The sequence below is a fragment of the Taudactylus pleione genome, unplaced genomic scaffold, assembly GCF_031769625.1.
Source record: "Taudactylus pleione unplaced genomic scaffold, aTauple2 ptg000437l, whole genome shotgun sequence".
NCBI classification, from domain to species: domain Eukaryota; kingdom Metazoa; phylum Chordata; class Amphibia; order Anura; family Myobatrachidae; genus Taudactylus; species Taudactylus pleione.
In genome coordinates, this window is record NW_028284839.1 from 4,600,277 (window position 1) to 4,625,835 (window position 25,559).

Here is a 25,559-nt window from a genome sequence, read left to right on the forward strand (position 1 = left end):
CCCTTGCAACGAGCAGGAAACCCCTGGCAACAAGCATGAAACTCCCTGGCTAAGAGCATGAAACTCCCTGGCTAAGAGCATGAAACTCCCTGGCTACGAGCATGAAACCCCTTGACAACGAGTATGAAACCCCGTGGCAACGAGCATGGAACCCCTGGTAATGAACATAAAACCCCTGACAACGAGCATGTAATTTTAAAGTAATTAGAAGCCTGAGGGGCATAATATGGTGTCGGGCAAATATGTAAGTGGCACTTTGGTAATAGGCATTACAGTGGTGGCATAATGTGTAATGGGCATTATGGTGTGTGGAATAATGTAAGTCACTATACCAGGGACGTCTGACTAGTGCACTGCCTTATGGAGGAGCAAAGACAAAATCCAGGTACGGGAAGGGAGGGGGCGCAAAATTACTGCCTTGCCCCGGGTGACAGATATCCTAGTTTCGGCCCTGGCACTGGATACTATGAAAATGAGCTATGGCTCCTTTATAAATGACTGTCCAGCATTCACCTATCCCCCCTACTCTCCCCTGTGTTCTATCCAACAGTCTGTAAGGGAAATGCTATGCTGCTACATGTCACGTTTTAAAGTTATGCAAAAGATGTCCATATGGGATGTAGTTATGATCCTGGCGCTCAGATTGCCGGCATCGGAATCCCGACACCAGTCAGAATCCTGGCGCAAGCATCCTGAGTGTTGATATCCCAATGGTAAGTATTGGGGTTAGAGTTAGGCACTAGGGAGAGGGTTAGGCTGCGGGGAATGGGGGGAGGGTTAGGTTTAGGCTGTGGGGAGGGTTGGGTTTAGGGGTATGGCTATGGTTAACCTACTTACTGGTAGGTGTCAGATCATTCAGGGGCATATTTATGACATTCCGCAGTTTTGATGTAGTTGCGATGTGATATCATCCCCGAAATTGCAAAGCAAAAATTAATATTTCTCAATCTGTAGGTGCCAGGACAGAGCTTGCGAGAACTCTTATCCCGGGAAGAGAGTTAAAAGTAAATTATTAAGGTTATATAGTAGGAATATTAATGTCACGTGTAAGTGACGGAGGATAATATATAATACAGTGCTAGTTGGAGTAAGGTGGCCAATTTTTAAATCAAGTTGTAACTGAATAATGTTGGGGCTAGTCAGGAGAGAAAGTCCTAAACTGTTCATCTTTGTAGATTACAGGCACCCCCCCCCCCCCCCCTATAGACTTCTCCCCCCTCCTTGGCTTCCCCACCACCACACATTTAGGGCTGCTTCCAAAAATTTCCAGCGCTGGTTTTCCGTCCCAATCCGCCCCTGAGGTCATGCCTGTATACAGGCCACATTCGCAATCCGTCCGTGAGTTTGTGACAGGTTCCTTTACAAATTGCATCTCTACTGACCTGGTCAGGAAGGAGCACTGGGCCTGATTCAGAGCCGGACGCTCTGACCAGAGCGCTCGCTCTGAATCAGTGACCTCCTAACTTAAAATGGAGCGGCCTCCTGGCCGCTCGCATAGCTGTGGGTGACCACCCACAGCATATGCGAGCGGCCAAAAAGATGGTCGCGATGGTCAAGACCATCGCAACCATCAGGCTTGCGACGAGACCCTTGTGGTAGGGTCTCGTTGCCGCAAGCCCTGGAGTGATTTTGAATCTATCAGAGCCAAAATCACTCCCAATGACATCACTAGTGATGTCAGTGGGGCCGGACTCAGACGGTAGGCGTTCCCATGGGAACGCCTCCGTCTGGCAACCACGCCCCCGGCACGCCCACTAAAGGGGGCGTGCTGTCAGTCACCATCGACAGCACGCCCCCTTTAGTGCGAGACCCATAATGACGGCTTGGCCGTCGTTATTCGGGTCTCGCGCATGCGCACGACAGAGCTCCCTCCGTCGTGCGCATGCGCATTGGGGGAACGTCGACCCACTTGCGAGCGTCCTGCGCTCGCGAGCGGGTCTGAATGACCCCCACTGTACGCTGAGTAATACCGTTTTACCACCTAAGACCCAGATCTGACCCTAGATTTGGAACACAGTTCCAAAACAGGTCAGACACAGGACAGACCCCCTTTTTCACTGCGGGGCTGATCCGGGTTATTCCAGAGAATGCCCAGAAATCCCCATGCTGTAAATGGTCGGACAACCCAGGTTAACCGTTTACACTGCAGGGTTGCATGGGTGGTTCCCGTGTTAAATCCTGCAAGCTAACCGGGTTGGATTGCCGGGTCACTCGACCCAGGAATCCAACCTTGGCCCCTTTTACACCTAGCAGCAACCCGGTTTAACCCGGCAATAACCCGGGTATTAGTTGTTGTGTAAAAGGGGTGTAAATGTTCTTTGCCAGCTGTAGAGGATTCCGAGAAAATCTTATTTTCTTACTTACTACACAGAACAAAACACACTACATAATAAAGTGCAGAAGTATCTCTCTGTGACTTGGTGACTGGTCCTTGATGTCACGTCTTAATAGAATAAAGAAATATTGTAGCCATACGTAACACAAATGTACAGTAGTCCTGAAATCAGATTCCCATAACATAGGTGCCCATGTGCCAACTACTGTACCAGTGTGGCGAGTAGCTGCAGGATTCTCATGGGGAAAGGCAGGGGGACACAGGAGGCATAGAAAGAGAGCCAAGAAATAATGAACACCTGGGAGTATATTTACTAAAGTGCAGGATTTTACAAGTGAAGATGTTGCCCATAGCAACCAATCAGATTCTACTTAACATTCATCCAGCACCTTAAGATAATAACTAGAATCTGATTGGTTGCTTTGGGCAACATCTCCACTTCTAAAAACCTGCACTTTAGTAAATATACCCCCTAAGTGGCACTCTATATCCAATTTCTACTTGACAGTGGAATGATACTAATAAATTAACAAAAACTGCACCTTATCGCTTATATGCCATGTATACACTGCTGCAAAGGAATACGGTAAACGTTGTTATTCCTAACTAGCTCATCCAATCGTGAATAAGGTCGTCTGCCCTTGACATTGACAGAAGGTCCAGGAAACTTGTCCTTAAGGCCCCCATACATCAGCAATCGATTGTGGCAATCATGCAATTTGCAATCGATTGTGTATAAATATCTGCAATGTATGGGCTTCACAGATGGCAGATTGCAACCAAAAAGTGATTGGAATTGTTAAATCAGATTGTCCTACATGTTGGATGTCAATGGGGGCCTTTACTCGCAGAGCAAGAAAACATCATTGTGCTGTCATTGGACCAATCCCCAGGGCCAGCCTAAAGATATCCATATGTGAGCAGATGCCGTCAATCAGTCTGTTCTACTTCTCCACTCACAGCTGAAAAAAACGTATATTACATCCAAATGTGTGGGCAGAGTAAAGCCCCCCCATAAATCAGCAATCTGAAAACCACAACTGAACAATTTGAAGATTTATTGCCCGATTTTAGGATTTCCCAATCTAGCAATCTGCGCCCATACATTACAGATCGTTTTCAGTGATTTGCAGATCATTTTCAGCAAACACAGATCTGCCATTCTTGAAAGGCTCCATCATTTTACTAGTAACGGTCTGCAAATCTGCTGATCATGTCCATACACTAGCAATCTACAAGCCCGATCCATCTGTGACATCCACCATGTTGGACAATCTGTTTTGGCTATTGCGATCACTTTTTGATTGCAATCGTCAGTCTGTGAAGCCCATACATTTGCGATGGATTGGGACAATCATTGCAAAATCGCAAAATTGCCCTAATCCATTGCAGATGTATGGGGGCTTTATAACAGAGATCCCTTCCAACAGATCTACGGCTACGGGAGATCCCAAACTGTAAATCTGTATCAGCTGCGGTCTCTCCGTACAGACGTTACAATAGGGATCATTGGGGGTGATTCAGCAGTGGACGGAACTGCAGAGATGCACGCAGGCAGCTTTGCAATTCCGTCCTTTCAAATATGCAAATGCAGCAGGAGGTGTATGACAAGTGTGAGGTGTATGACACCCCTGCTGCATTCACAATTCCCAGCGCTGCGACCAAGATCGCAGGCTGGGATCACCATTGCGACGGTGGATGGCGCCAGGCCGCCAGCCAGCTGAGTAAGCCTCAACTAACTCAGGCTGGCCGGCTTGAGAGTCCAGGAAACTGAGTCCGTCAAAGCAGTCCCTGGCCTTGCCACTCCCGGAAAATGTGGCGGGCATGCCCCAATTTCCCGGGAACGCCTGCCGCCGCCGCCGCACCGCCACTTAAATGCCTCTGCCTGTCAATCAGAGGCATCGAAGTGTCTATGTGCGATTACGCAGGACCCATTCTGCACACTCGCACAATGGGTCCTGCGCACGCACAGATTCCAGAGCATTGCGTGCAATGCTGAATCAGCCCCATTATCGGAGGCCGTTCCCTGAAGGAAACGGGGGCTATGTTAGATTACCGATTTCCACTCGTCGACTTTCTTTCAAATTTTGTAGAGGACATTTTATTTGGTCATAATGAGCTTGTTAAATTGCTGTGCTGGCAACCTAACTCTAATGGTAAGGGTTAATATACGGGAGGTGTGCATTGAGCAGGACTGGCTGTACTCAAGCTTGGCTTGTTCAATCAGCTGGCTTTGATTATCCCTTTAATTGCTTGGATTTACTTAGAGGGCAATGGACCAAATGTAATAGGGTGAGAGTTTAGAAAACGTGAGAGTAAAGTCCCACATTAGTCGGGTTTTAGCCTCAAAATGGGAAAACATCTGGATGAGAGTTTATATTGTGAGAGTTTTTAATTCTGAAAAACATGCAAGAGTTTGAAAAGCCCCCATTGATAATGCAAAGGTTATCTGTGGACCCTAGGATCAAGTCTGTGTTACCCACACGTGTGCTGCTGTTGCCGGGAGCTCCGGAGACGCGGACGTTTACCTGTTATTACCAGACGGGATCCGCTCAGCGGGGTGGAGGAAGAGATACATTGCTGCCCATTGAGGACACTCTAAACTGGACAGGTACGAGCTTGGAGAATCCCCTGTCTAAACCTGGCCACACATCTAAAGATTACCTGTCCAACCAGCCAACTAGTTGATTGGTTGGAATGAAAATCTGGTAAGGTATGAAAGCAAATGACAATCAGCAATTTGCTCCCAAATGCCGGAAAATGGAAAAAAAAAGTTGTTTGAACAAATTGTTTAGATCGAACATTTAACAAACTTGTCCGATGACCATTTTCATCTGTTTTCTGGCATTTAGGAGCAAATTGCTGATCATCAGTTACTCCCATACGTTACCAGATTTTCATTCCAACCAATCAACTAGTTGGCTGGTTGGACAGAAAATCTTTAGATGTGTGGCTAGTTTAAGAGTAAAGACACTCCCCTCCACCGGACCTTTTTCCCTCGACCAGTCTAGAGGGATCACGCAAGCGGATCACGCAAAGAGGAGACCTAATATAATTTTTGGCACAGGTCCCTATTAAGAACTGCTTGGAGATTTATATCGGACATTTGTCCTCAATTGATTGCAACATTTATCCACAAATAGGGGTATTCAATATGGGAGCGAAAACATAGTTTTTGCGTTTATATCGCACCTATGACGTCATTATCGCAGGTTTTAGTTTTACACCGTATTCAATTTCAAGTTCGAAAAGTCTTTGCTAAAAAACGGGGATAACTTTTCACCATTGAATAAGTATCGAAAAAAAGTGCAGAATTGGGGTTTAGGGGTGCAGGCTTAAAAAAAATAGCCTGCACCCCTGGGAATGACATTTAAAAAAGAACTGTGTCAAAAAAAGTTTTAAAAAAAAATAGGGACACCCCAAAAAATTAATTTAAAAATTGGGGTGAAAAAAAAAAAAATGGGAAAAAATTGTATAACAATAGGGAAATAGGTTCAGGTCTATTCTGTATGTATGCGGCAGGTGTTTTCTAGAATAGAATTATAGCGGCAGGTGCACAATTGCAGAATTTTTAAAAACTTACTTTAGGGACATCAAAATATGCTAGTACCCATTTTCATGTACCCCAAATTTGATGGGACCACTTCAAAAAACGAAAAAAATAACCTAAGTGCTCTTCTGCATCACTTCTTCAATGTCGGGAAAAAACACCTGCTGCGGCTATTTAAATCCCCGACTTTCATTTAAAGGCTAAAACGGGGGTACCCATAGTGATCCCCCATGTTTTTACAACTTTAGGGGGGTCCTACAATTTTTTTAAGGAAAAATTCGTAACTTTACGCAAATCCAACTTCGCAGGCTCCCGTTTTCGTTAATTTCATATTGAATACGGGGATAAGCGGGCGCGCGCCCGATACTTTAACACAGGTAAAAGCTCCGATATGAAACGTAAACTTCGACAGCGAAGTTTACGTTTCATATTGAATACCCTTCGTAGACTGAAAAACTTTCGTGATCATGCAAAGAAAAGAACACTTTTCACAATTACCACGTGATTTTTAGTGTGGGCACAGTGATCATTTGCTATTAATGGTTTTGGGTTTTTTATATTTATATTTATATATATATATATATAATATATATATATATCTACCTCCTACAATTTTATTAATAACATTTGGATCCTGAGTTTATATTGTTTCTTCAAACATATTAATTAGTTTCCATATTATTGAGAGATTGATCTATATGTGCTATTTTAGTGTTAAACGTGCTGTTTGTTGACCAATGAAAAACATATTTTAATGTACATATGATAATAAATGTGTTTATATATTTTGAAACTTATGACATTTTCTATACTAGTTCTTACTTTTATTAATTAGTGCAAGGGTATCTTTTCTGTTGTCATTGTGGAACACCTGGCCTATAGGCGTTTGTTCATGTGCAACCACAAGCACACTGAGGGCCTGACTCAGAGCCGCTCGCTCTGACAGAACGCTCGCTCTGAATCAGGGCCGGGCTTTTCTTTTTTTGGATCGGCCTCTTGGCGGCACGCATAGCTGTGGGTCACCACCCACAGCTATTGCGAGCGGCCATGATGATGGTTGCGATGGTCAAGACCATCGTGACCATCGGGCTTGCGACAAGACCCTTGTTGTAGGGTCTTGTGGCCGCAAGCCCCAGAGAGCTTCTGGCCCTAATAGAGCCGGAATCTTTCCACTGACATCACTCGTGATGTCAGTGGGGCCGCCCTCAAACGGCAGGCGGTCTCATTGGAACGCCTCCGTTTGGGCAGCCACCCCCCTGGCCCGCCCACCAAAGGGGGCAAGCTGTCACTCAACATCGACAGCTCGCCCCCTTTGGTGCGAGACCCGGAGCGACGGATTGCCCATCGCTAGCCGGGTCTCGCACCTGCGCACAACGGAGCCGGCTCCGTCGTGTGCATGCGCTGTGGGCCACCATCGACCCGGTTGCGAGCGCTCAGCGCTTGTGACCGGGTCTGAATCAGGCCCTGAGTCTTTGCTGCTTGAATTATTATATTTTCATATCAATTTACTTTTTATTTATTATAGTATTAGCTCCAGGCTCTTCCTTTTAATTATTGCTCGCCGCTACAGAGTCACGTCACGATATGGTGCTACTAGAAGGGCTGTTTAACACGCAAGGAGGATGTATGTGGGCTCATCTGTAATATACACACTACACAAATATCGTTCCCATGCGAATGACAAATTTCCCTACAGATCATTAAGGTGATGTTTTTACATGGCGTTTGTCAGACGACATCTGTACACACTGCATTTCCTGCACGGCATTGGCTCATTCGGCCAGATGAAAGTCGTGCAGCTTTCCTGATGTCAGGAGCCGATCTGGCAGGTTTGAGAATGGCAGTCGCGCAGCACTCCTGAGGTCGGGAGCCATTCCCGGGAGTGGTGTACACACCGTGCAATAATGGGACGGACCAGCCGAGAATTGGTTGATTGGCCCTATTACTGCAGTGTGTACCTAGCATAAGCATCCAGTGTGACCACTATATTCGAAGACTGAACATGGCACTCCAGGAAATGATGCCTGAATAAAAAATAGTTTATTCAATAGATTATGCCAAAGTTTCTGGGTGTTTGAACGAAACGTTATTGTGATGTGACGATATTAACAATTCTTTGCTGAAGCACCACTTCCCGGAGTGCCGCATTCATTCTCCATCCTATATATCACCTTCTCTGCCACCCGTATGTATTACCTTTTTTCACTGGATTGGAGTACCCGCTTTTCTACGTACTATATACAGTCAGGTGCATAAATATTGGGACATTGACAGAATTTTCATATTTTGGCCTCTATTCAACACCACAATGGCTTTGAAATGAAACAAACAAGATGTGCTTTAACTGCAGACTTTCAGATTTAATTTGAGGGTAATTACATCCAAATCAGGTGAATGGTGTAGGAATTACAACAATTTCTATATGTGCCTCCCACTTTTTAAGGGTTCAACCCTAAAGAAGGGTTAGGGAGGGGAGAGGGTTAGGGATAGATAAAATATTTACCCTATCGGTATCTTCAGTCTTCTGCCTTCCGGCATCGGTATTACATCCGCCGGGCTTATGTCCGGTGGTATGTCATACCGATTCCCGTGCGCTAAGCCACCTCCCAGTCATCGGCCAGGAACGCCCAGCACTTTTTCAAGACATTTCTGACACCATCCGTCTTGACCTCAACATCGCCTTTGTGCGCCCACTCTGCGTAACGCATGCACGCCGGATCCAAACATTGCTACTTGAACATCTGCCATGTGATCGGCGCCTGTTGACCTGCACTTAGAATAATTCACTTTGTTTGGTTTCACTTTTCGATTTGTTTTACAAAACATCTCATTAATCCTATCTCCACTAAGGAATGACACTGCTACCCAATATATAGTGTGCGATAGCATATGATAGTATAGCATAGCCTAACTTCCACCAACACAATCTATATGCTACACTACTGAGATGGTCATTTCCTGGAAATGTGTGCTTAAGATCTATGTTATTAAGTATATTCTTGTACAAGAGAATTTACTGTTATGTACCTAAAAACGCATAATAAAAAGATTAAAGGAACAAAGCAATAAATAAAAACAATAAAAGATAGAAAAGTCATCATTATTAACTCCTTCCCTGGGTCAGTCAAACAGCTCAGCCCAGTTGAGATGTTGCCCAAAGCAGGTTCAAGTTATCAATTTATAGAATGTATTAGATCAGGTGCTTCTCAAATTCGGTTCGCTGGAACCCGACAGTTCATGTTTTTCAGGCCAACAGTGAGTCTCTTTAGAATATGTCATTTACGAAAGAATACACCTAAGCACCAACTAGGAGATTTGGAAAACATGCACTGTTAGCTGTCCTGGGAACAGAGTTTGAGAAACACTGTACAGGTTGAGTCTCCCATATCCAAAATGCTTGGATATTCCGCATTTTGGAATAATTGCATACCATAATGAAATATCTTGGGAATGGGACCCAAATCTAAACACAGAATGCATTTATGTATTATATACACCTTATACACACAGCCTGCAGGTCATATTATACAATATTTTCATTCATTTTGTGGCTCAAACGAAGTGTGTGTACATACATGAAATTCATTTATGTTTCATATACACCTTATACACACAGCCTGAAGGTAATTTTCTACAATATTTTTAATACTTTTGTGCCTAAAACAAAGTTTGTGAACCTGGTATTATCAAAAAAACAAAGTTTCACTATCTCAGTCATGCTAAAAATATTCCCTATTTCGGAATATTACGTATTTCTGAATATTTGGATATGGGAGACTCAACCTGTACTAGATAAATAATAGCTGGAATCTAATGCGTTGCTAAGGGCAACCCCACCAGCTGTCCTCTTCAGAAAGTTTGATCGATCTCCCCTCAAGTCTCCAGCAAACCTCTTGGCCTGCAGAGGAAGTTAATAATGATGATTGCTGTGTCTTTCATGTAGCCTGTAATCACCCTTTCAACCCCTATGCAGGTGGGGGCTTTCAGATCGAGTCTAGTTACTCTTTGCGGCGTCTTCGGGAACCAGATCTGGATTTCCACTGAGGCTACGAAATACCTAGCCTCTGTACAGGCCCAGCACGCGCTCAGTGACCCTCAAGATCGGCATCCTGGGAACTTTCAATGAATACAGCAATCAGTGCTAATGCATCCAAATTGCTGACTTAGGGCCTGATTCAGAGCCGCTCGTAAGCGGACGCTCGTTCGTTCCGAGCGATGTTCGCACATCTGCGCATGCGTACGGTTTGTAATACGCATGCGCGAACCAGTCAGTGCGGCCAAAAATCGTTAGTTTGCTAAATAGCGAATGCCTGCTATTTTGAGTGACAGGAGGAGGCGTATGTGGGTGGTAACGGGAAGGTGCTTGAAAACGGGGAGTGGAATTCAGAACGCAGGCGTGCTTAAAGGTCAAAACGGGCGTTTTAAGGGTGTGCATAATTAATACAGCAGCGTCATCGACCACGTCACCTGGTTGTTTTATAGTCAGAACTGCTCGCAATATAGTGGTAGGAAAAACCAACCACAAGAATAGCGAGCAGTTCATACGCTGTTCGATGTACTCGATTAATCAAATAAATAGCGGACATGACGTATGGTGCGAGCGGCAAGGGGGCGTATTTTTCAAAATTTCGACTGCAAGTTTTGCTCGCTCGTTCAGACATAGAGGCGTGAACAGACCGCAAAGAGCGAACGGTTCATTTGAATAGCCACCCCTTTTTTTGAAACGCGCGAGCGGCTCTGAATGAGGTCCTTACTCCAAGTATTACGCAAGCTGATCAATATAAAAATACATTATGTATCATTCAGAAATGCACTTGCTATGTACTTCCTTACCAACAGGAAGTGTGAAGCGCATGGGGGGGAAAAAAAAAATCGCCCCCCCCCCCCCGGACAATGCATACAGAATAACGTTCTTCTAGCCTCACGGGATAATCAGGTGCTTGTCAGTGGTAGAACACGCACTGGGCTGATCCGGGGGGCACATACATATTGCAGGTGGGCGGAGCTAACAAGTGTGAATCCAGCACATCTTCTATACCTTATAAAGTGCCAGATCTCATACACGCATACACATGTTGGAGGGACTTCAAATACGTTTCATGGATGAAAATCTGCAACTAACAAATCACTGCTCCAATTTTCCAGATATAACAAAGAGAAGAGCAGCACGGTTCTCCCCAAAATACAACGAGCAGCGCTAAGAACGCACCCCTCGTGCCCCCCCTTCCTCTCACCTCATTTTTCTTCCTCTTTGTCTTGGTCCCCTTGCTTTCTTTAGATTTTTTGGATTTCTTCTTCTTCTGCGTAATGATTTGTTCTTCAGAAAAGAAATCATCTATAGCTTCCATGGTCCGGTCTTCTTCCTCTAAATAAACAGAAGACAGCAGAATGTCAGAGGCTCCCTTCAGTACTATATCCCAGTGTTATATCCACTTACTGGAATCGCAGCTGTGGGAAAAGTAGGGGGGTGTAGGGGGGAATTCAGCTTGTACTGAACCCCCCCCACCCCCACCCCCACCACCACTATTTGAATTTTAACATAAGTGACTTCGCAAAAGCTATATTCCAAATAAAGGTCAGTGCCATCAGACAGTAACAAAGTGCAGGAGAAAGGCAAGCCACTGCCTAGTTATTATTCTGTATGCCATTACTCGCCTCTTATCCATTATCATATTATATGCTACAGTCTGAGCACTAGGACATCAGACACAAACAGGTTAGGAGGAGACCTATATCTTATATTCACAGACCGCAGTGTACCTGTCACCTACGCATAGTGGGGGGCAGACTTTTTGCAAGCTGAAACAAAATTAATTAGATTGCAGTTTATCAATTCACTAAAAACTAGAGCCATCACTGAGGCGCGAGGCATGAACAAGAATGCAGCCTATCCATTCACAAAGAACTAGAGCCATCACTGAGGCACGAGGTATGAATGAGAATGCAGCCGAGCCATCACTGAGGTGCGAGGTATGAATGAGAATGCAGCCTTTCAATTCATTGAGGCACGAGGCATGAATGAGAATGCAGCCTGTCAATTCACAAAGAACTAGAGCCATCACTGAGGCATGAATAAGAATGCAGCCTATGAATTCACAAAGAACTAGAGCCATCACTGAGGCACGAGGCATGAATGCAGCCTATCAATTCACAAAGTGCTATAGCCATCACTGAGGCACGAGGCATGAATGAGAATACAGCCTATCAAATTACAAAGTACTATAGCCATCACTGAGGCATGAGGCATGAATGACAATGCAGCCTATCAAATTACAAAGCGCTATAGCCATCACTGAGGCACAAGGCATGAATGAGAATGCAGCCTATCAAGTCACAAAGTACTACAGCCATCACTGAGGCACGAGGCAAGAATAAGAATGCAGCCTATCAAATTACGAAGTACAATGGCCATCACTGAGGCACGAGGCATGAATGAGAATGCAGCCTATCAAATTACAAAGTACAATGGCAATCACTGAGGCACGAGGCATGAATGAGAATGCAGCCTATCAATTCACAAAGTACAATAGCCATCACTGAGGCACGAGGCATGAATGAGAATGCAGCCTATCAATACACAAAGTACTATAGCCATCACTGAGGCACGAGGCAAGAATGAGAATGCAGCCTATCAAATTACAAAGTACAACAGCCATCACTGAGGCACGAGGCATGAATGAGAATGCAGCCTATCAAATTACAAAGTACAATAGCCATCACTGAGGCACGAGGCATGAATGAGAATGCAGCCTATCAATTCACAAAGTACTATAGAGATCACTGAGGCACGAGGCATGAATGAGAATGCAGCCTATCAAATTACAAAGTACAATGGCCATCACTAAGGCACGAGGCATGAATGAGAATGCAGCCTATCAATTTACAAAGTACAATAGCCATCACTGAGGCACGAGGCATGAATGAGAATGCAGCCTATCAAATTACAAAGTACAATAGCCATCACTGAGGCACGAGGCATGAATGAGAATGCAGCCTATCAAATTACAAAGTACAATAGCCATCACTGAGGCACGAGGCATGAATGAGAATGCAGCCTATCAATTTACAAAGTACAATAGCCATCACTGAGGCACGAGGCATGAATGAGAATGCAGCCTATCAAATTACAAAGTACAATAGCCATCACTGAAGCACGAGGCATGAACGAGAATGCAGCCTATCAATTCCATCATTGAGGCACAAGGCATGAATGAGATGGAAGCTTTTCAATTTACTACTGACATCACTTGGCAATTAGGCATAAGAGTGCACATAATGACAATCTATAAGGACATTTACTAAATAAATACATAACACTTTTTTAAGTTTTTAAATTCTAATCAACTGTTATTATTGTCTTTTGCAATGTTTAAAGTTTATCAACCACCCATACGTTGATATATCTATTATTACAGTACATTTATTTGGCCTAAACATTCTGTAATACAATATATTAGTAAAATATGGTATCTCATGTATTATAAGTATCTATTGGAGATGCTGCCAGCATAGTGATTGGTTTCCCCCTGTATTGATTGTTATTTTATGTAATCAAACAAGATTCTATAAAAGACATCATGCATTCCGCTTATCGCAGCGACGCAGGATGTCCTAGCGCTGCAATGTATGAAAAGAGGGTAACAGGAGAGGTGTATACGATAAATTACCCCTCCGGCGATCTCTGGGCCTGATTCAGAGGCGCTCGCAAAAAGCAAGCACTCGCTCTGAATCAGGACGGGCGCAGGGTTTTTTAGTTGCGGCCTCTTGGCCGCTCGCATAGCTGTGGGTGACCACCCACAGCTATAGCGAGCGGCCATGATGATGGTCACGATGGTCAAGACCATCGCGACAATCGGGCTCGCGACGAGACCCTTGTGGTAGGGTTTCGTGGCCGCAAGCCCCAGAGAGCCTCTGGCTCAAATAGAGCCGGAAGTCCTCTCACTGACGTCACTGGTGAGGTCAGTGGGGACGCCCACAAACGGCAGGGGTTCGCATGGGAACGCCTCCGTTTGTGAAGCCACCCCACCGCCACGCCTACAAGATGGGGCGAGCTGTCAATCAACATCGAGAGCCGCCCCTTTTGTAGTGAGTCCCGGAGCGAGTGCACTGGGCCACCATCGACCCGCTTGCGAGCGCAATGCGCTTGCGAGCGGGTCTGAATCAGGCCCTCTGTTCCCCTGTATCGTATCAGCCTAATGCTGGAATCAGTATGAGTGACCGCCGGACGTCAGCCCGGCCGTTCAAATTCCGATGCCGGCAGCCAGATGGGTGAAAACCCCGACAGCGCAGGTAAGTATACTATCCCTACCCCTCTCCCCCCTAACCATAACTCTCATTTAGGGGTGCCTAACCCTAACCTCCCCCCGTTAGTGCCTAAACCTAACCCCCCCTCCCCGCACTTTAAACTTAACCCTTCCAGGGGGTGCCTAACCCTAACCTACCCCCTAGTGCCTAAACCTAACCGCCCTTCCCCTAGCCTAACCCTAACTTTCCCCCCTAGTGCCTAAACCTAACCCCCCTTCCCCTGGCCTAACCCTAACCTTCCCCCGGGGGGGTTGCTAACCCTAAGTTCCCCCGGGGGTCCCTAAACCTAATCCCTCATCCCCGGCTAAGTGTATACTCACCCCCGGCTGAGGACGATCGGTCCGGTGTCCTTGGCGTTCCGGCGCCGGGATTAACATGGGCGTGTGTATTTCAACGCCTATGTTAAATCCCTTGCCGGAATTACAGTGTCGGTATTGAGACCGGGGTCCCTCATAACTACATCCCTTAATGCTAATGCGTTATATTATGTTTTCTAATATGCATGCATGAGAACTGGGAGAAAAGGCAAGCTGTCCTATTGCTCATAATGGTGCATGCGCCGGAAAGAGTGTTCGGACTTCGGAGGTGACATGGAATGTAAATACTTATACAGGCATTAAGTATTACTTAACCCTCTCCCGGCTAATTATGCGAAGTGATGCCCATAGGCTACAATAGGCTAGCGCCATCTTCAGATGGCGTTAACTGTGGGGAAGTTGGTAAATCTTGCAACATCTTATCCCCTATAGAAACCTATGGGGGCTGCGGCTGCCGGCGGGAATGGAGGGAGATATCTGGTGCCATCCCTCCTTCATACACGGGGGTAATACTAAATATTTGTGGTTATCCACCCAAAAACGGGTGTTTTTAGGGAATAAACCTGAAATATTTAATGATAAATAGGTACTTTATCTCTCTCCAAGGCTTAATACATTTCCCCTCTAGGTCCGGCCAGGTGGGAAGATATAGCACATCTGCAGAGTTATCACTACTTAATACATTTGCCCCTTAACCCTTAAAAGGCTAGTCAAAACACGTATTTCTCCACATCCCTAATGTAATACTAGCTGACAATTTGCCAATAACTTTTCTGTTTTAAATCGGTGCAATAGAAAGAATTAAAGTTGTTTCTAACCTATCTACTTGTAGGCTGAGCTAATAGGTTCACAAGCATCATCATTGAAGTAGGCTAGTATGATTCAGATTCATATCCTGATACATTTCCCTGCTATAGCTCGCCGCTGAATCAGACTCACATTTGAAAAAGCATTTCAGGGAGATTGTGAAAGCAGCACCTATGAGTGCGGCGGTAAAGTGGGCGTGTACTGCTACATCTGAGAGGCGTGTCATACATGTGAAGGGCGTGTACTGCTACATCTGAGAGGCGTGTCATACATGTGATTTACATCCAAATGTAAATGAGCCCAAAAGCAGTTAGTGAGATCTACTAGTTGATGAAAACACACTGATACTTTTCAAATAATGCATGTAGCCATAGGGATCACTGTGCCTTATAGCCAGTGCAGGTAAATGATAATAATCATCCCATTTGAAAGTATATATATATATATATATATATATATATATATATATATATATATATACACATATATAAATATATATTTATACATACACAAAGATACCCTATTATTTGCACTAAGATTATTGATGATACTGATATGTAACCAACACTTAAATCTAATGGAGTGGATGGCTGCACCTTTCACCTAATATCTCTGTTAGACAGATATGGAGGGAAATGGAAACAAAATGTAAAATGTACAAAATATAAAATATATTAAAATACAAAATGTGTTAATAACACAAACTGAATAATTAAAAAATCAACAAAGGACTCAATAAATGTACTCTCTGTGAAACGAAAGGGAGATTCATCCTTTGTGTCGACATCTAGGACTGATCATTGAAGTAGCTTCATTGCTGCATTAATTGTTGATTTTTTAATTATTCAGTTTGTGTTATTTACACATTTTGGATTTTAATATATTTTATATTTTGTACATTAGAGCGCCCTTTCTCTTCTTTCTTGATATATATATATATATACACACACACACACACACACACAACAGCATCATAATGGGGGTAAGGTGCAATCAGGGAGATTGCTAGACTCTTGGAGTCAGGAGATTGCTACAATTTCAGGGAGTCTCACTAACAATCAGAGAGAGTTGGCAGGTATGCACTGAATACAATCACTGGAAGTGACCAAAGCCACATATCATCCCATTTCTGACACTGCCATATATCTTCTATATATAATATCCCAATAATATAAATGTGAACAAAAACATTCCATTTATGCTGTATGATTTACTCCACACTCTGATACCGATACTATGATCCCTGTAGAATTATATTGTGTCATAGTCAGCTGACAAGGCACGAGGAACAAGGGGGAGCTGAAGACAATGTAATCAGATTTTATGATGCGTATGTTGCAGCTCCTCCGGGACACAGACTAGACTGAATACAAAGCCCACATTACCTTGGCAGCTACAGAGACTCACATCCAGTACTGATGGTGACAAAACACTCTGTACTGTATTGCTTCATTACTCACCATTCATTGTTGTAACAGCACCATCCTCTCTCATATTATTCTGTATGTATGTATGTATGTATGTATGTATGTATGTATGTATGTATGTATGTATACAGAGAGAGAGAGAGAGAGAGAGAGAGATATGAGACAGATAGATAGATAGATAGATAGATAGATAGATAGATAGATAGATAGATAGATAGATAGATAGATAGATAGATAGATATGAAATAGAGAGATGAGATAGAGAGATAGATATGAGATAGAGAGATAGATATGAGATAGATAGATAGATAGATAGATAGATAGATAGATAGATAGATAGATAGATAGATAGATAGAAAAATAGATAGACAGATAGATATGAGATAGATAGATAGATAGATAGATAGATAGATAGATAGATAGATAGAGGCATTTTTTGTTTTCTTTTTAAAAGTTGATCAACAATTTACTTTTATCTGTATACTGGGTTTAATTCTCAAAATCTATGTCCCATTTTGGAGATATCGGTTCCAGTTACAGAACCCCCATGTGCGCATCATGTACTCTACAATACACACATGTATATGGAAATATTTCAAACTTACAGTTTCAGTACATGTATAATTGCAATCACATTTAAATTCTGATAGATTATGATGTTACCCAAATCAGAGATGAGGAGGGGGGTCTCTTAAATGGAACAGTTTCAACTCTTTACACATCTTAGCCAGGTACGTGACTGGCTATGGTTACCTCGTGTTAAGCCATGGGTAGTCTTGGGAAGTGATATGCACTGGAGTTTCCCTATAGAAGATTTGTAGTGGATCCCTGTACATTCCCGTACCATTCTCCCACCCACCTACCTACAGCAAGCATGGGGCTGTCTCTAGCTTCTTCAATCCCTTCCCCCACCCATTTTCTAATTTGGCCATTCAAAGTATTTCTTTTTTAATCCCAGATATGGTGCTTTCTCATTGGCCCCATTGTGGTATCCTAATTCTGAGTGATTTATTTACAAAAAAACACATTTAGGTCACTTTACCATCTTGTTACTCTATACCTTCCTGATAGTCCTATAGATTCCTACAGGTGAAGCTTTAGATCTGACCATATCCTATATTAGGTCACTTTACCACCTTGTTACTCTATACCTTCCCGGTAGTCCTATAGATTCCTACAGGTGAAGCTTTAGATCTGACCATATCCTATATTAGGTCACTTTACCACCTTGTTACTCTATACCTTCCCGGTAGTCCTATAGATTCCTACAGATGAAGCTTTAGATCTGACCATATCCTATATTAGGTCACTTTTCTTGGATTTTCCCACCACTTATCATGGCATGTATCTTTTTATAGCTGGTGGGATAACCCAAAGGGACAGTTTTTTGGTAACTATGCTTTAGGGGGTCTATTTACTAAGCAGTGTTAGGAGACAGAGTGAAAAGTGATAAGGTGCCAGCCAATCAGCTCCCAACTGTCATCTCACAGGCTGTGTTTGAAAAATGACAGTTGGGAGCTGATTGGCTGGCACCTTCTCACTTTCTTATCACTTTTCACTCTGTCTCCTAACACTGCTTAGTAAATAGACCCCTTAGAGGGGTATTCAATATGAAAGGTTAACTTCCCTGGCGAAGTTAACGTTTCATATCAGAGTTTTTTTCTGCGTAAAGGTATGGTGCGCGCTCCCGCTTATCCCCGTATTCAAAATAAAATTAACGAAAACGGGAAACTCCAAAGTTGGATTTGCGTAAAGTTACGAATTTTTCCTTAAAATAATTGTAAGACCCCCCTAAAGTTGTAAAAACATGGGGGAACACTATGGGTACCCCCGTTTTAGCCTTTAATTGAAAGTCGGGGATTTAAATAGCCACAGCAGGTGTTTTTTTCCCGACATTGAAGAAGTGATGCAGAAGAGCACTTAGGTTATTGTTTTCATTTTTTAAGTGGTCCCATCAAATTTGGGGTACATGAAAATGGGTACTAGCATATTTTGGTGTGCATTTGTGCACCTGCCGCTATAATTCTATTCTAGAAAACACCTGCCGCATACTTGCAGAATAGCCCTGAACCTATTTCCCTATTGTTAAACAATTTTTTCCCATTTTTTTTTTTTCACCCCAATTTTTAAATTAATTTTTTGGGGTGTCCCTATTTTTTTTTTTAAACTTTTTTTGACACAGTTGTTTTTTAAATGTCAATCTCAGGGGTGCAGGCTATTTTTTTTAAGCCTGCACCCTAAACCCCAATTCTCCACTTTTTTTCGACACCTATTCAATGGTGAAAAGTTATCACCGTTTTTTATCAAAGACTTTTCAAAACTGCGATAAGTCTTTGAAATTGAATACGGTGTAAAACTAAAACCAGTGATATTAACGCAAAAAAGTTAAAAAGTGCGATATTAACGTAAAAAACGAAGTTATCGCACCCATATTGAATGCCCCTATTAGTCTGATAACACTCCTGCCCAGAACAAATGGGAAGTCAATCTTGGCCTACACTAGGAACCCGAGGAATGGGGACATATGTTTTGAAAAATCTTTAAGATGTAAGAGTGTATCAGCCATGTTTATACATTTGTTAAGTTGTTTAATCGCATGTACTCTACTTCAGGTAGGCTACATAAATTATACATATATTCTAGGACTGTCCGGTAATTCGACCTCTTTTGGAAGGAAATAGAACATCCTCTTTTAAGGGTTTTGGGTACTGACGTGTCCCTCTCACCTGAAGTAGCACTATTGCACTTGCATCCATTATCAATCCCATACCGCCATAGGTATGTTGTGGGCCAAATTCTCATTTCTACAGCTCAGTTTGAAACAGGAATCACCTCGTCTCTATCCCGGATTTTTTTTCCGAAATGAATGATAGTTTTGGCGATGTGTTTTATAAATAAATGTGTTGTGGGACGGTAATGATTGGACCATTATGTAGGATAAGTAGTAGTGTGATCATGTATTAATGACGACATCATATAAATGTATGTGATTATTGTCTGTAGGGGTAAATATAATGTAATATACTGTGTTGGTGTAAATATTGAGATGGAAACTTGGGACGGTTCACTTAGCATCATGGGGATGTAGTTGCTAGGTTTAGAGCTGTACCAATTACCCCCGTAGTAAACTCGCAATTAGCTCTTAAAGCACCGTCATGAGAAATCCACATTAACTAGTACTAACCTCAGGGCCAGTCGCACGCTTACGGCGTGCAGTAATTGCATCGTGTCCGGCATTTCACCCGGGAGATGAAGTTTATCGTGACTAAGCCCCGGGTTATTAGCCACGGTAAGGTGTATCTCCCGGGTTAAGTGCCAGACGTGATGCAGTCAGTTGAATAGCTCTGGGCACTTAACGCGGGAGCTACATCCCCGCGATGCTATTTGAACCGCCCCCTTGGAATGCTGAGTAATCCTATAGATTTGATATAGAGGCTTGAAATACAGGGAACCTCCTAAAGGCTGCGTTATAGGAAGGCTGTGTTATAGGAAGGCTGCGTTATAGGAAGGGAAGGCCGCGTTATACGAAGGCTGTGTTATAGGAAGGCTGCGTTATGGGAAGGCTGCGTTATGGGAAGGCTGTGTTATAGGAAGGGAAGGCTGCGTTATAGGAAGGCTGTGTCATAGGAAGGGAAGGCTGCGTTATAGGAAGGCTGCGTTATAGGAAGGCTGCGTTATAGGAAGGGAAGGCTGCGTTATAGGAAGGCTGCGTTATAGGAAGGCTGCGTTATGGGAAGGCTGCGTTATGGGAAGGCTGCGTTATAGGAAGGGAAGGCTGCGTTATAGGAAGGCTGTGTTATAGGAAGGGAAGGCTGCGGTATAGGAAGGCTGTGTCATAGGAAAGGAAGGCTGCGTTATAGGAAGGCTGTGTTATAGAAAGGCTGCGTTATAAGAAGGGAAGGCTGTGTTATAGGAAGGCTGTGTTATAGGAAGGGAAGGCTGCGTTATAGAAAGGCTGCGTTATAGGAAGGGAAGGCTGCATTATAGGAAGGCTGCGTTATAGGAAGGGAAGGCTGCGTTATAGGAAGGCTGTGTTATAGGAAGGCTGCGTTATAGAAAGGCTGCGTTATAGGAAGGCTGTGTTATAGGAAGGCTGCGTTATAGAAAGGCTGCGTTATAGGAAGGGAAGGCTGCGTTATAGGAAGGGAAGGCTGCGTTATAGGAACGGAAGGCTGCTTTATCGGAAGTCTGTGTTATAAGAAGGCTGCGTTATAGGAAGGGAAGGCTGCTATATAGGAAGGCTGTGTTATAGGAAGGCTGCGTTATAGAAAGGCTGCGTTATAGGAAGGGAAGGCTGCGTTATAGGAACGGAAGGCTGCTTTATCGGAAGTCGGTGTTATAGGAAGGCTGCGTTATAGGAAGGCTGCATTATAGGAAGGCTGCGTTCTAAGAATCCCAGCAGCCAGGAGGTAAGAGATTTCATTTGATTACCCTGGAGCGAAACCCGGTGGCTATATGTGTGAGTCTAATTACAGAGACGGACTTATTTATCGAATATTTATGTTAACTGCATGTTTGGACCAATGAAGTTCCATTATGTGAGTCTATCTAATAGAGACTGACTCATTTGCTAATATGGATGGCTTGGAGATATGTAATTAACTTCAAGCTTGGATTAATGAAGCTTCTACTTTTGGACATATGCTAATATTGGCTTATGTGCAATTTACTAACACTGACAAGAATACTAACAGCCTATTAACAACCATATGGAATATATTGATTGAAGGTCTCCAAGTTGTTTCTGGACTCTAGTTTATGGGCCTGATTCAGCATGGATTGCTATTGCGATCGCGGCTGCATAATCGCACGCAAAATATGCTAATCTCTGCAACCGCTCAGCCAGCATAGAGACGCCCAGTACCGCTCTCTCACATCCAGAAGACCTCGCAGCCCTGCGTATACATCGGTAACATCAAGTAACATCGTCCTCTCACGCACAAGTACAGCAGCTCTGACCTGTCTCAGAAATTGCAAATGTCGTCGCACGCAGTGAGTACACAAGCTGCGTATGCCGTCGCAGTGGCTAATTTATGCGCGCCCATGCAACAGCGTTAAAAAGGACAGGCACCCCTGCGTTTATCCGGCCACTCCCCCGTCACCACCCCCAAACGCTGACATCACATCACTCACTATGCGATGTATTCCTGTCTGGGTGCGTAATCGCAGTGCGATCGCAATGCCAACCTGTGCACGCGCACTGTGGTGCATCCACAAGCGCAGTACGCACCATTGGCCGATCTGTATACGCGTTTGCAATTGCGATCCGTGCTGAATCAGGCCCTATGAGAATAATCAATTAAGTTTCCAGCTATATTTGTGTGGAGTTTTTATGTCTATTTTGAGACTGATATTTTATTATACTGCTTTTAACACCGGGTGTGTAGAATTAATGTTTATATTGTATTGTACATAATTTATTAACTTATTTATCTAAGTGACAGCACTTCATTATTTTTTTTTTTTTTTTTTAATACATGTATACAAAAAACCATTTGCTTTCCTTTAAGAAGTAAAATAATGGTTATGATTGTCTCATAATCATAGAATGTCAATATTAGCAACTCAACTGCAGGTGGTTTACTTTAATTGTCTGGCCCAAACTGTGGGCCTGATTCAGAGCCGGACGCTATTTGCGAACGGTCGTTCAGAATAAGGGGCCGGCTATTTAAATTGAGCGCTCGCTCATTGCGGTCTGTTGACGCCTCTATGTCTGAGCGAGCAAACGAAACATGCGCTCGCTATTTTGTAAAGACGCCCCCTGGCCGTTCGCATCATACCTCATCTCCGCTATTAGATTAATCGAGTACATCGAAAGGCGTCTGAACTGCTCGCAGTGCTTGTGGTAGGTTTTACTTCCCGCAATCACTGCGAGCAGTTCAGGCTAAAAGACAACCAAGTGACGTTTTGACCGTTTGGCACGCCTGCGTTCGGATCTCCACTCCCCGTTTTCAAGCACCTTCCCCTGTTACCACCCACAAACGCCTCATTCTGTCACTCAAATTAGCAGGCCCTCGCTGTTTTGCGAGCGCACGATTTCCGACCGAAATGACTGGTTGGCGCATGTGCATTATGACCCATACGCATGCGCAGATGTGCGAACATCGCTCGGAGCGAGCGAGCGGCCGCTTACGAGCGGCTCTGAATCAGGCCCTGTGTCCTAAATCCTAGTAATCTTTTTTGCCTTCCACTCAACATATAAGAGACCTACGCGTACTACTAATAAGTAAAACTGTTTGTTTCCCAATTACTTATAGACTTATTCATGCTTGTATGTGTTATCTGTGAAGCCACTTCCATCGAACGGCTAAAGTCGTAGCTGTTTTCTGTCTTGTTTATTTTTATTATTCATGACGTATGAAAGAGGCTAATAGTTGTGGAAAAAGTCAAATAATATAGTAAAATGTATACTTAGACACAGGGAATGCAGTCATTTCGTGGGCTAAACCAATACTAGAAAAGCACCTAACAATCAAGGAGAAACCAGTATCACCACAGAGGCAGAATCTCACAAAGCGACTGGCTGCATAAATAATAACTGATAACAGAAATCAAAATGGCTGCCTCCGCAGTTCATAGGTGGCAGGTACACTTCACAATCACTCTCTCTTTAAAGATTTATTTAATACTTATGGATTCTCTTGACGTCAATAATACGAGTGCCTCTTTCTAAAAAGAAAAATGAATAACATGCACAGGAGATATAAAAGATGTTCAATATTTATATGGAAACGGCTTATACATTCCCTGCAAGGGCACAAGGTTAGGAGCTGAGATTACAAATGCTGCATGCTACGTAACACTGCAGCTGTGGGAACGCAAGGTACAATGCAAAGCACAAATGTCATTATAAAATATTAACTTGTATTCGTCAGTTCCATTCGCAGGGCTTTTTTTTTTTTTTTTAGCATGTTAAAACTCTTGTATTATCACCAGTCATTTATATAGCGCACAAATATTCCGCAGCGCTTTACAGAGAATATTTGGCCATTCACATCGGTCCCTGCTGCAGTGGAGCTTACACTCTATGGACCTCATTCAGACCAGGTCGCAAGTGCTGAGCGCTCACAACCGGGTCGATGTTAAGGCCCTGCGCACGCGCAGCGGCCGCACTGCGTGTGCGCAAGTCCTGGAGCGAGAGAGAACCTCTCTCGCTCCGGAGCTCACTACAAAAGGGCCGGCTGTCGATGTTGATCGACAGCTAGGCCCGTTTTGTAGGCGGGGCGGGGGGGTGGCTACACAAACGGAGACGTTCCTGACGGAACGCTTGCCGTTTTGTGGGCGGCCGCACTGACATCAGCAGTGATATCAGTGGGGAGCTGCCTGGGGCTTGTGGTTGCCGAGACCCACCCTTAGGGTCTCGTCGCAAGCCCCGATGGTCGCGATGGTCTTGACCATCGCGACCATCAAACTGGTCGGTCGCTAAGCTGTTGGTGGTAACCCACAGCTTAGCTAGCGACCAGGAGGCAGCACTAAAAAAAAGAAGCGGCCGTCCTCATTCAGAGAGAGCGATCGCTTCTTGCGACCGCCTCTGAATGAGGGCCTATATTCCCTACAACATGCTCACACACATACACACTAGGGTAATTTTTGTTGGGAACCAATTAACCTAACAGTATATTTTTGGAGTGTGGGAGGCCCCCGAACCCATGCAACCACAGGGAGAATATACAAACTCCACACAGGGTCGTTAAGGGGAATCCTACCCACGACCTCAGTGCTGTGAGGCAGTAACGCTAACCATTACACCGTCTGTGCTGCCCAAAACTGCAGTATGTATATGCATGGATTTAGATGTGTCTATATGTGCGTTCAATCTGCTTTTTTAAAACACGAGTCTGTGACGAAACAAGAAGTTGTCTTGTTCCAGGTAAATGGTTTTTAACAATATTTTCTTACATTTACAATACGCTCCTGTGGAGGTGAATGTACGTTTTTAACTCCATTGACAGGCTCTAGTCTATAACAGAACAGAAAGCGCAAAGCTTAATTTATGCAATAGGATTTGCACAATATTTTATGGCACTTTATAAACAATAATAAGGCTGTACCCATTAGATTTGGTGGCGCTTCTGGTAACACCATGTTTGAGTAATACCCAATCACTGCATCTAACAGCAATAGTCATTTGGAAAACATGAAGGTCGTTTACTGGAAGAAAAAGGGGCTTTATAGCGATGGCGCATGACTGGCAACCTGCTACAACAAGAGTTGTAAGCGGAGACAGTGAAAGCAAGTTAGGGGGGATTCCAAGTCCTGCTCGCCTTGCTTGATTTTTCTTTATTATTTAACATATTTTATTAAAGACTTTTCAAGGTAACTTTTGATACAGAAACAAATTAGAGGGGATGAAGGGGACAGAGTCGAACTGGCCCACAGGAGTACAGGGGAAATCACCGGTGGGCCCCACTGCCTAAGGGCCCTTCTCTAGGGGGTATATTTGCTAAAGTGGAGATGTTGCCCATAGCAACCAATCAGATTCTACTTAACATTTATGTAGCACCTTCTAGAAGATAATAGCTAGAATCTGATTGGTTGCTATGGGCAACATCTCCACTTCTAAAAACTCTCACTTTAGTAAATTTACTCCTTGGCGTCTGCATATATTACATTGCACTGCATTTCCAGGGTTATGGTGTATTCACTACTATGCATTGTAGTTATCAATTTGGTACATTACCATGCATGCACTATTCACTATATACATATATTTTTTTTTTTAAAGGGGCCCAGACCATGCACTATGTAAGAGATAGCCAAGCTTCAGTGACGGCTAGCCACACCCCTTAAGCATGGGCCCCTACCACTGCATTCCTCCG

General features: G+C 43.7%; 1 protein-coding gene across 5 annotated transcripts in view; it reads right to left on the reverse strand.

Annotated features, from left to right (window-relative positions):
- The window catches only part of CHD5 (chromodomain helicase DNA binding protein 5), a 276,672-nt gene that overhangs the window by 235,896 nt on the left and 15,217 nt on the right, over positions 1 to 25,559 (reverse strand). For all 5 annotated transcript variants that reach the window (XM_088447742.1, XM_088447741.1, XM_088447740.1 and 2 more), the window contains exon 2: positions 11,120 to 11,250. In XM_088447742.1, the coding sequence (XP_088303868.1) occupies positions 11,120 to 11,250 (131 nt within the window). The remainder of the gene's footprint in view (positions 1 to 11,119; positions 11,251 to 25,559) is intronic.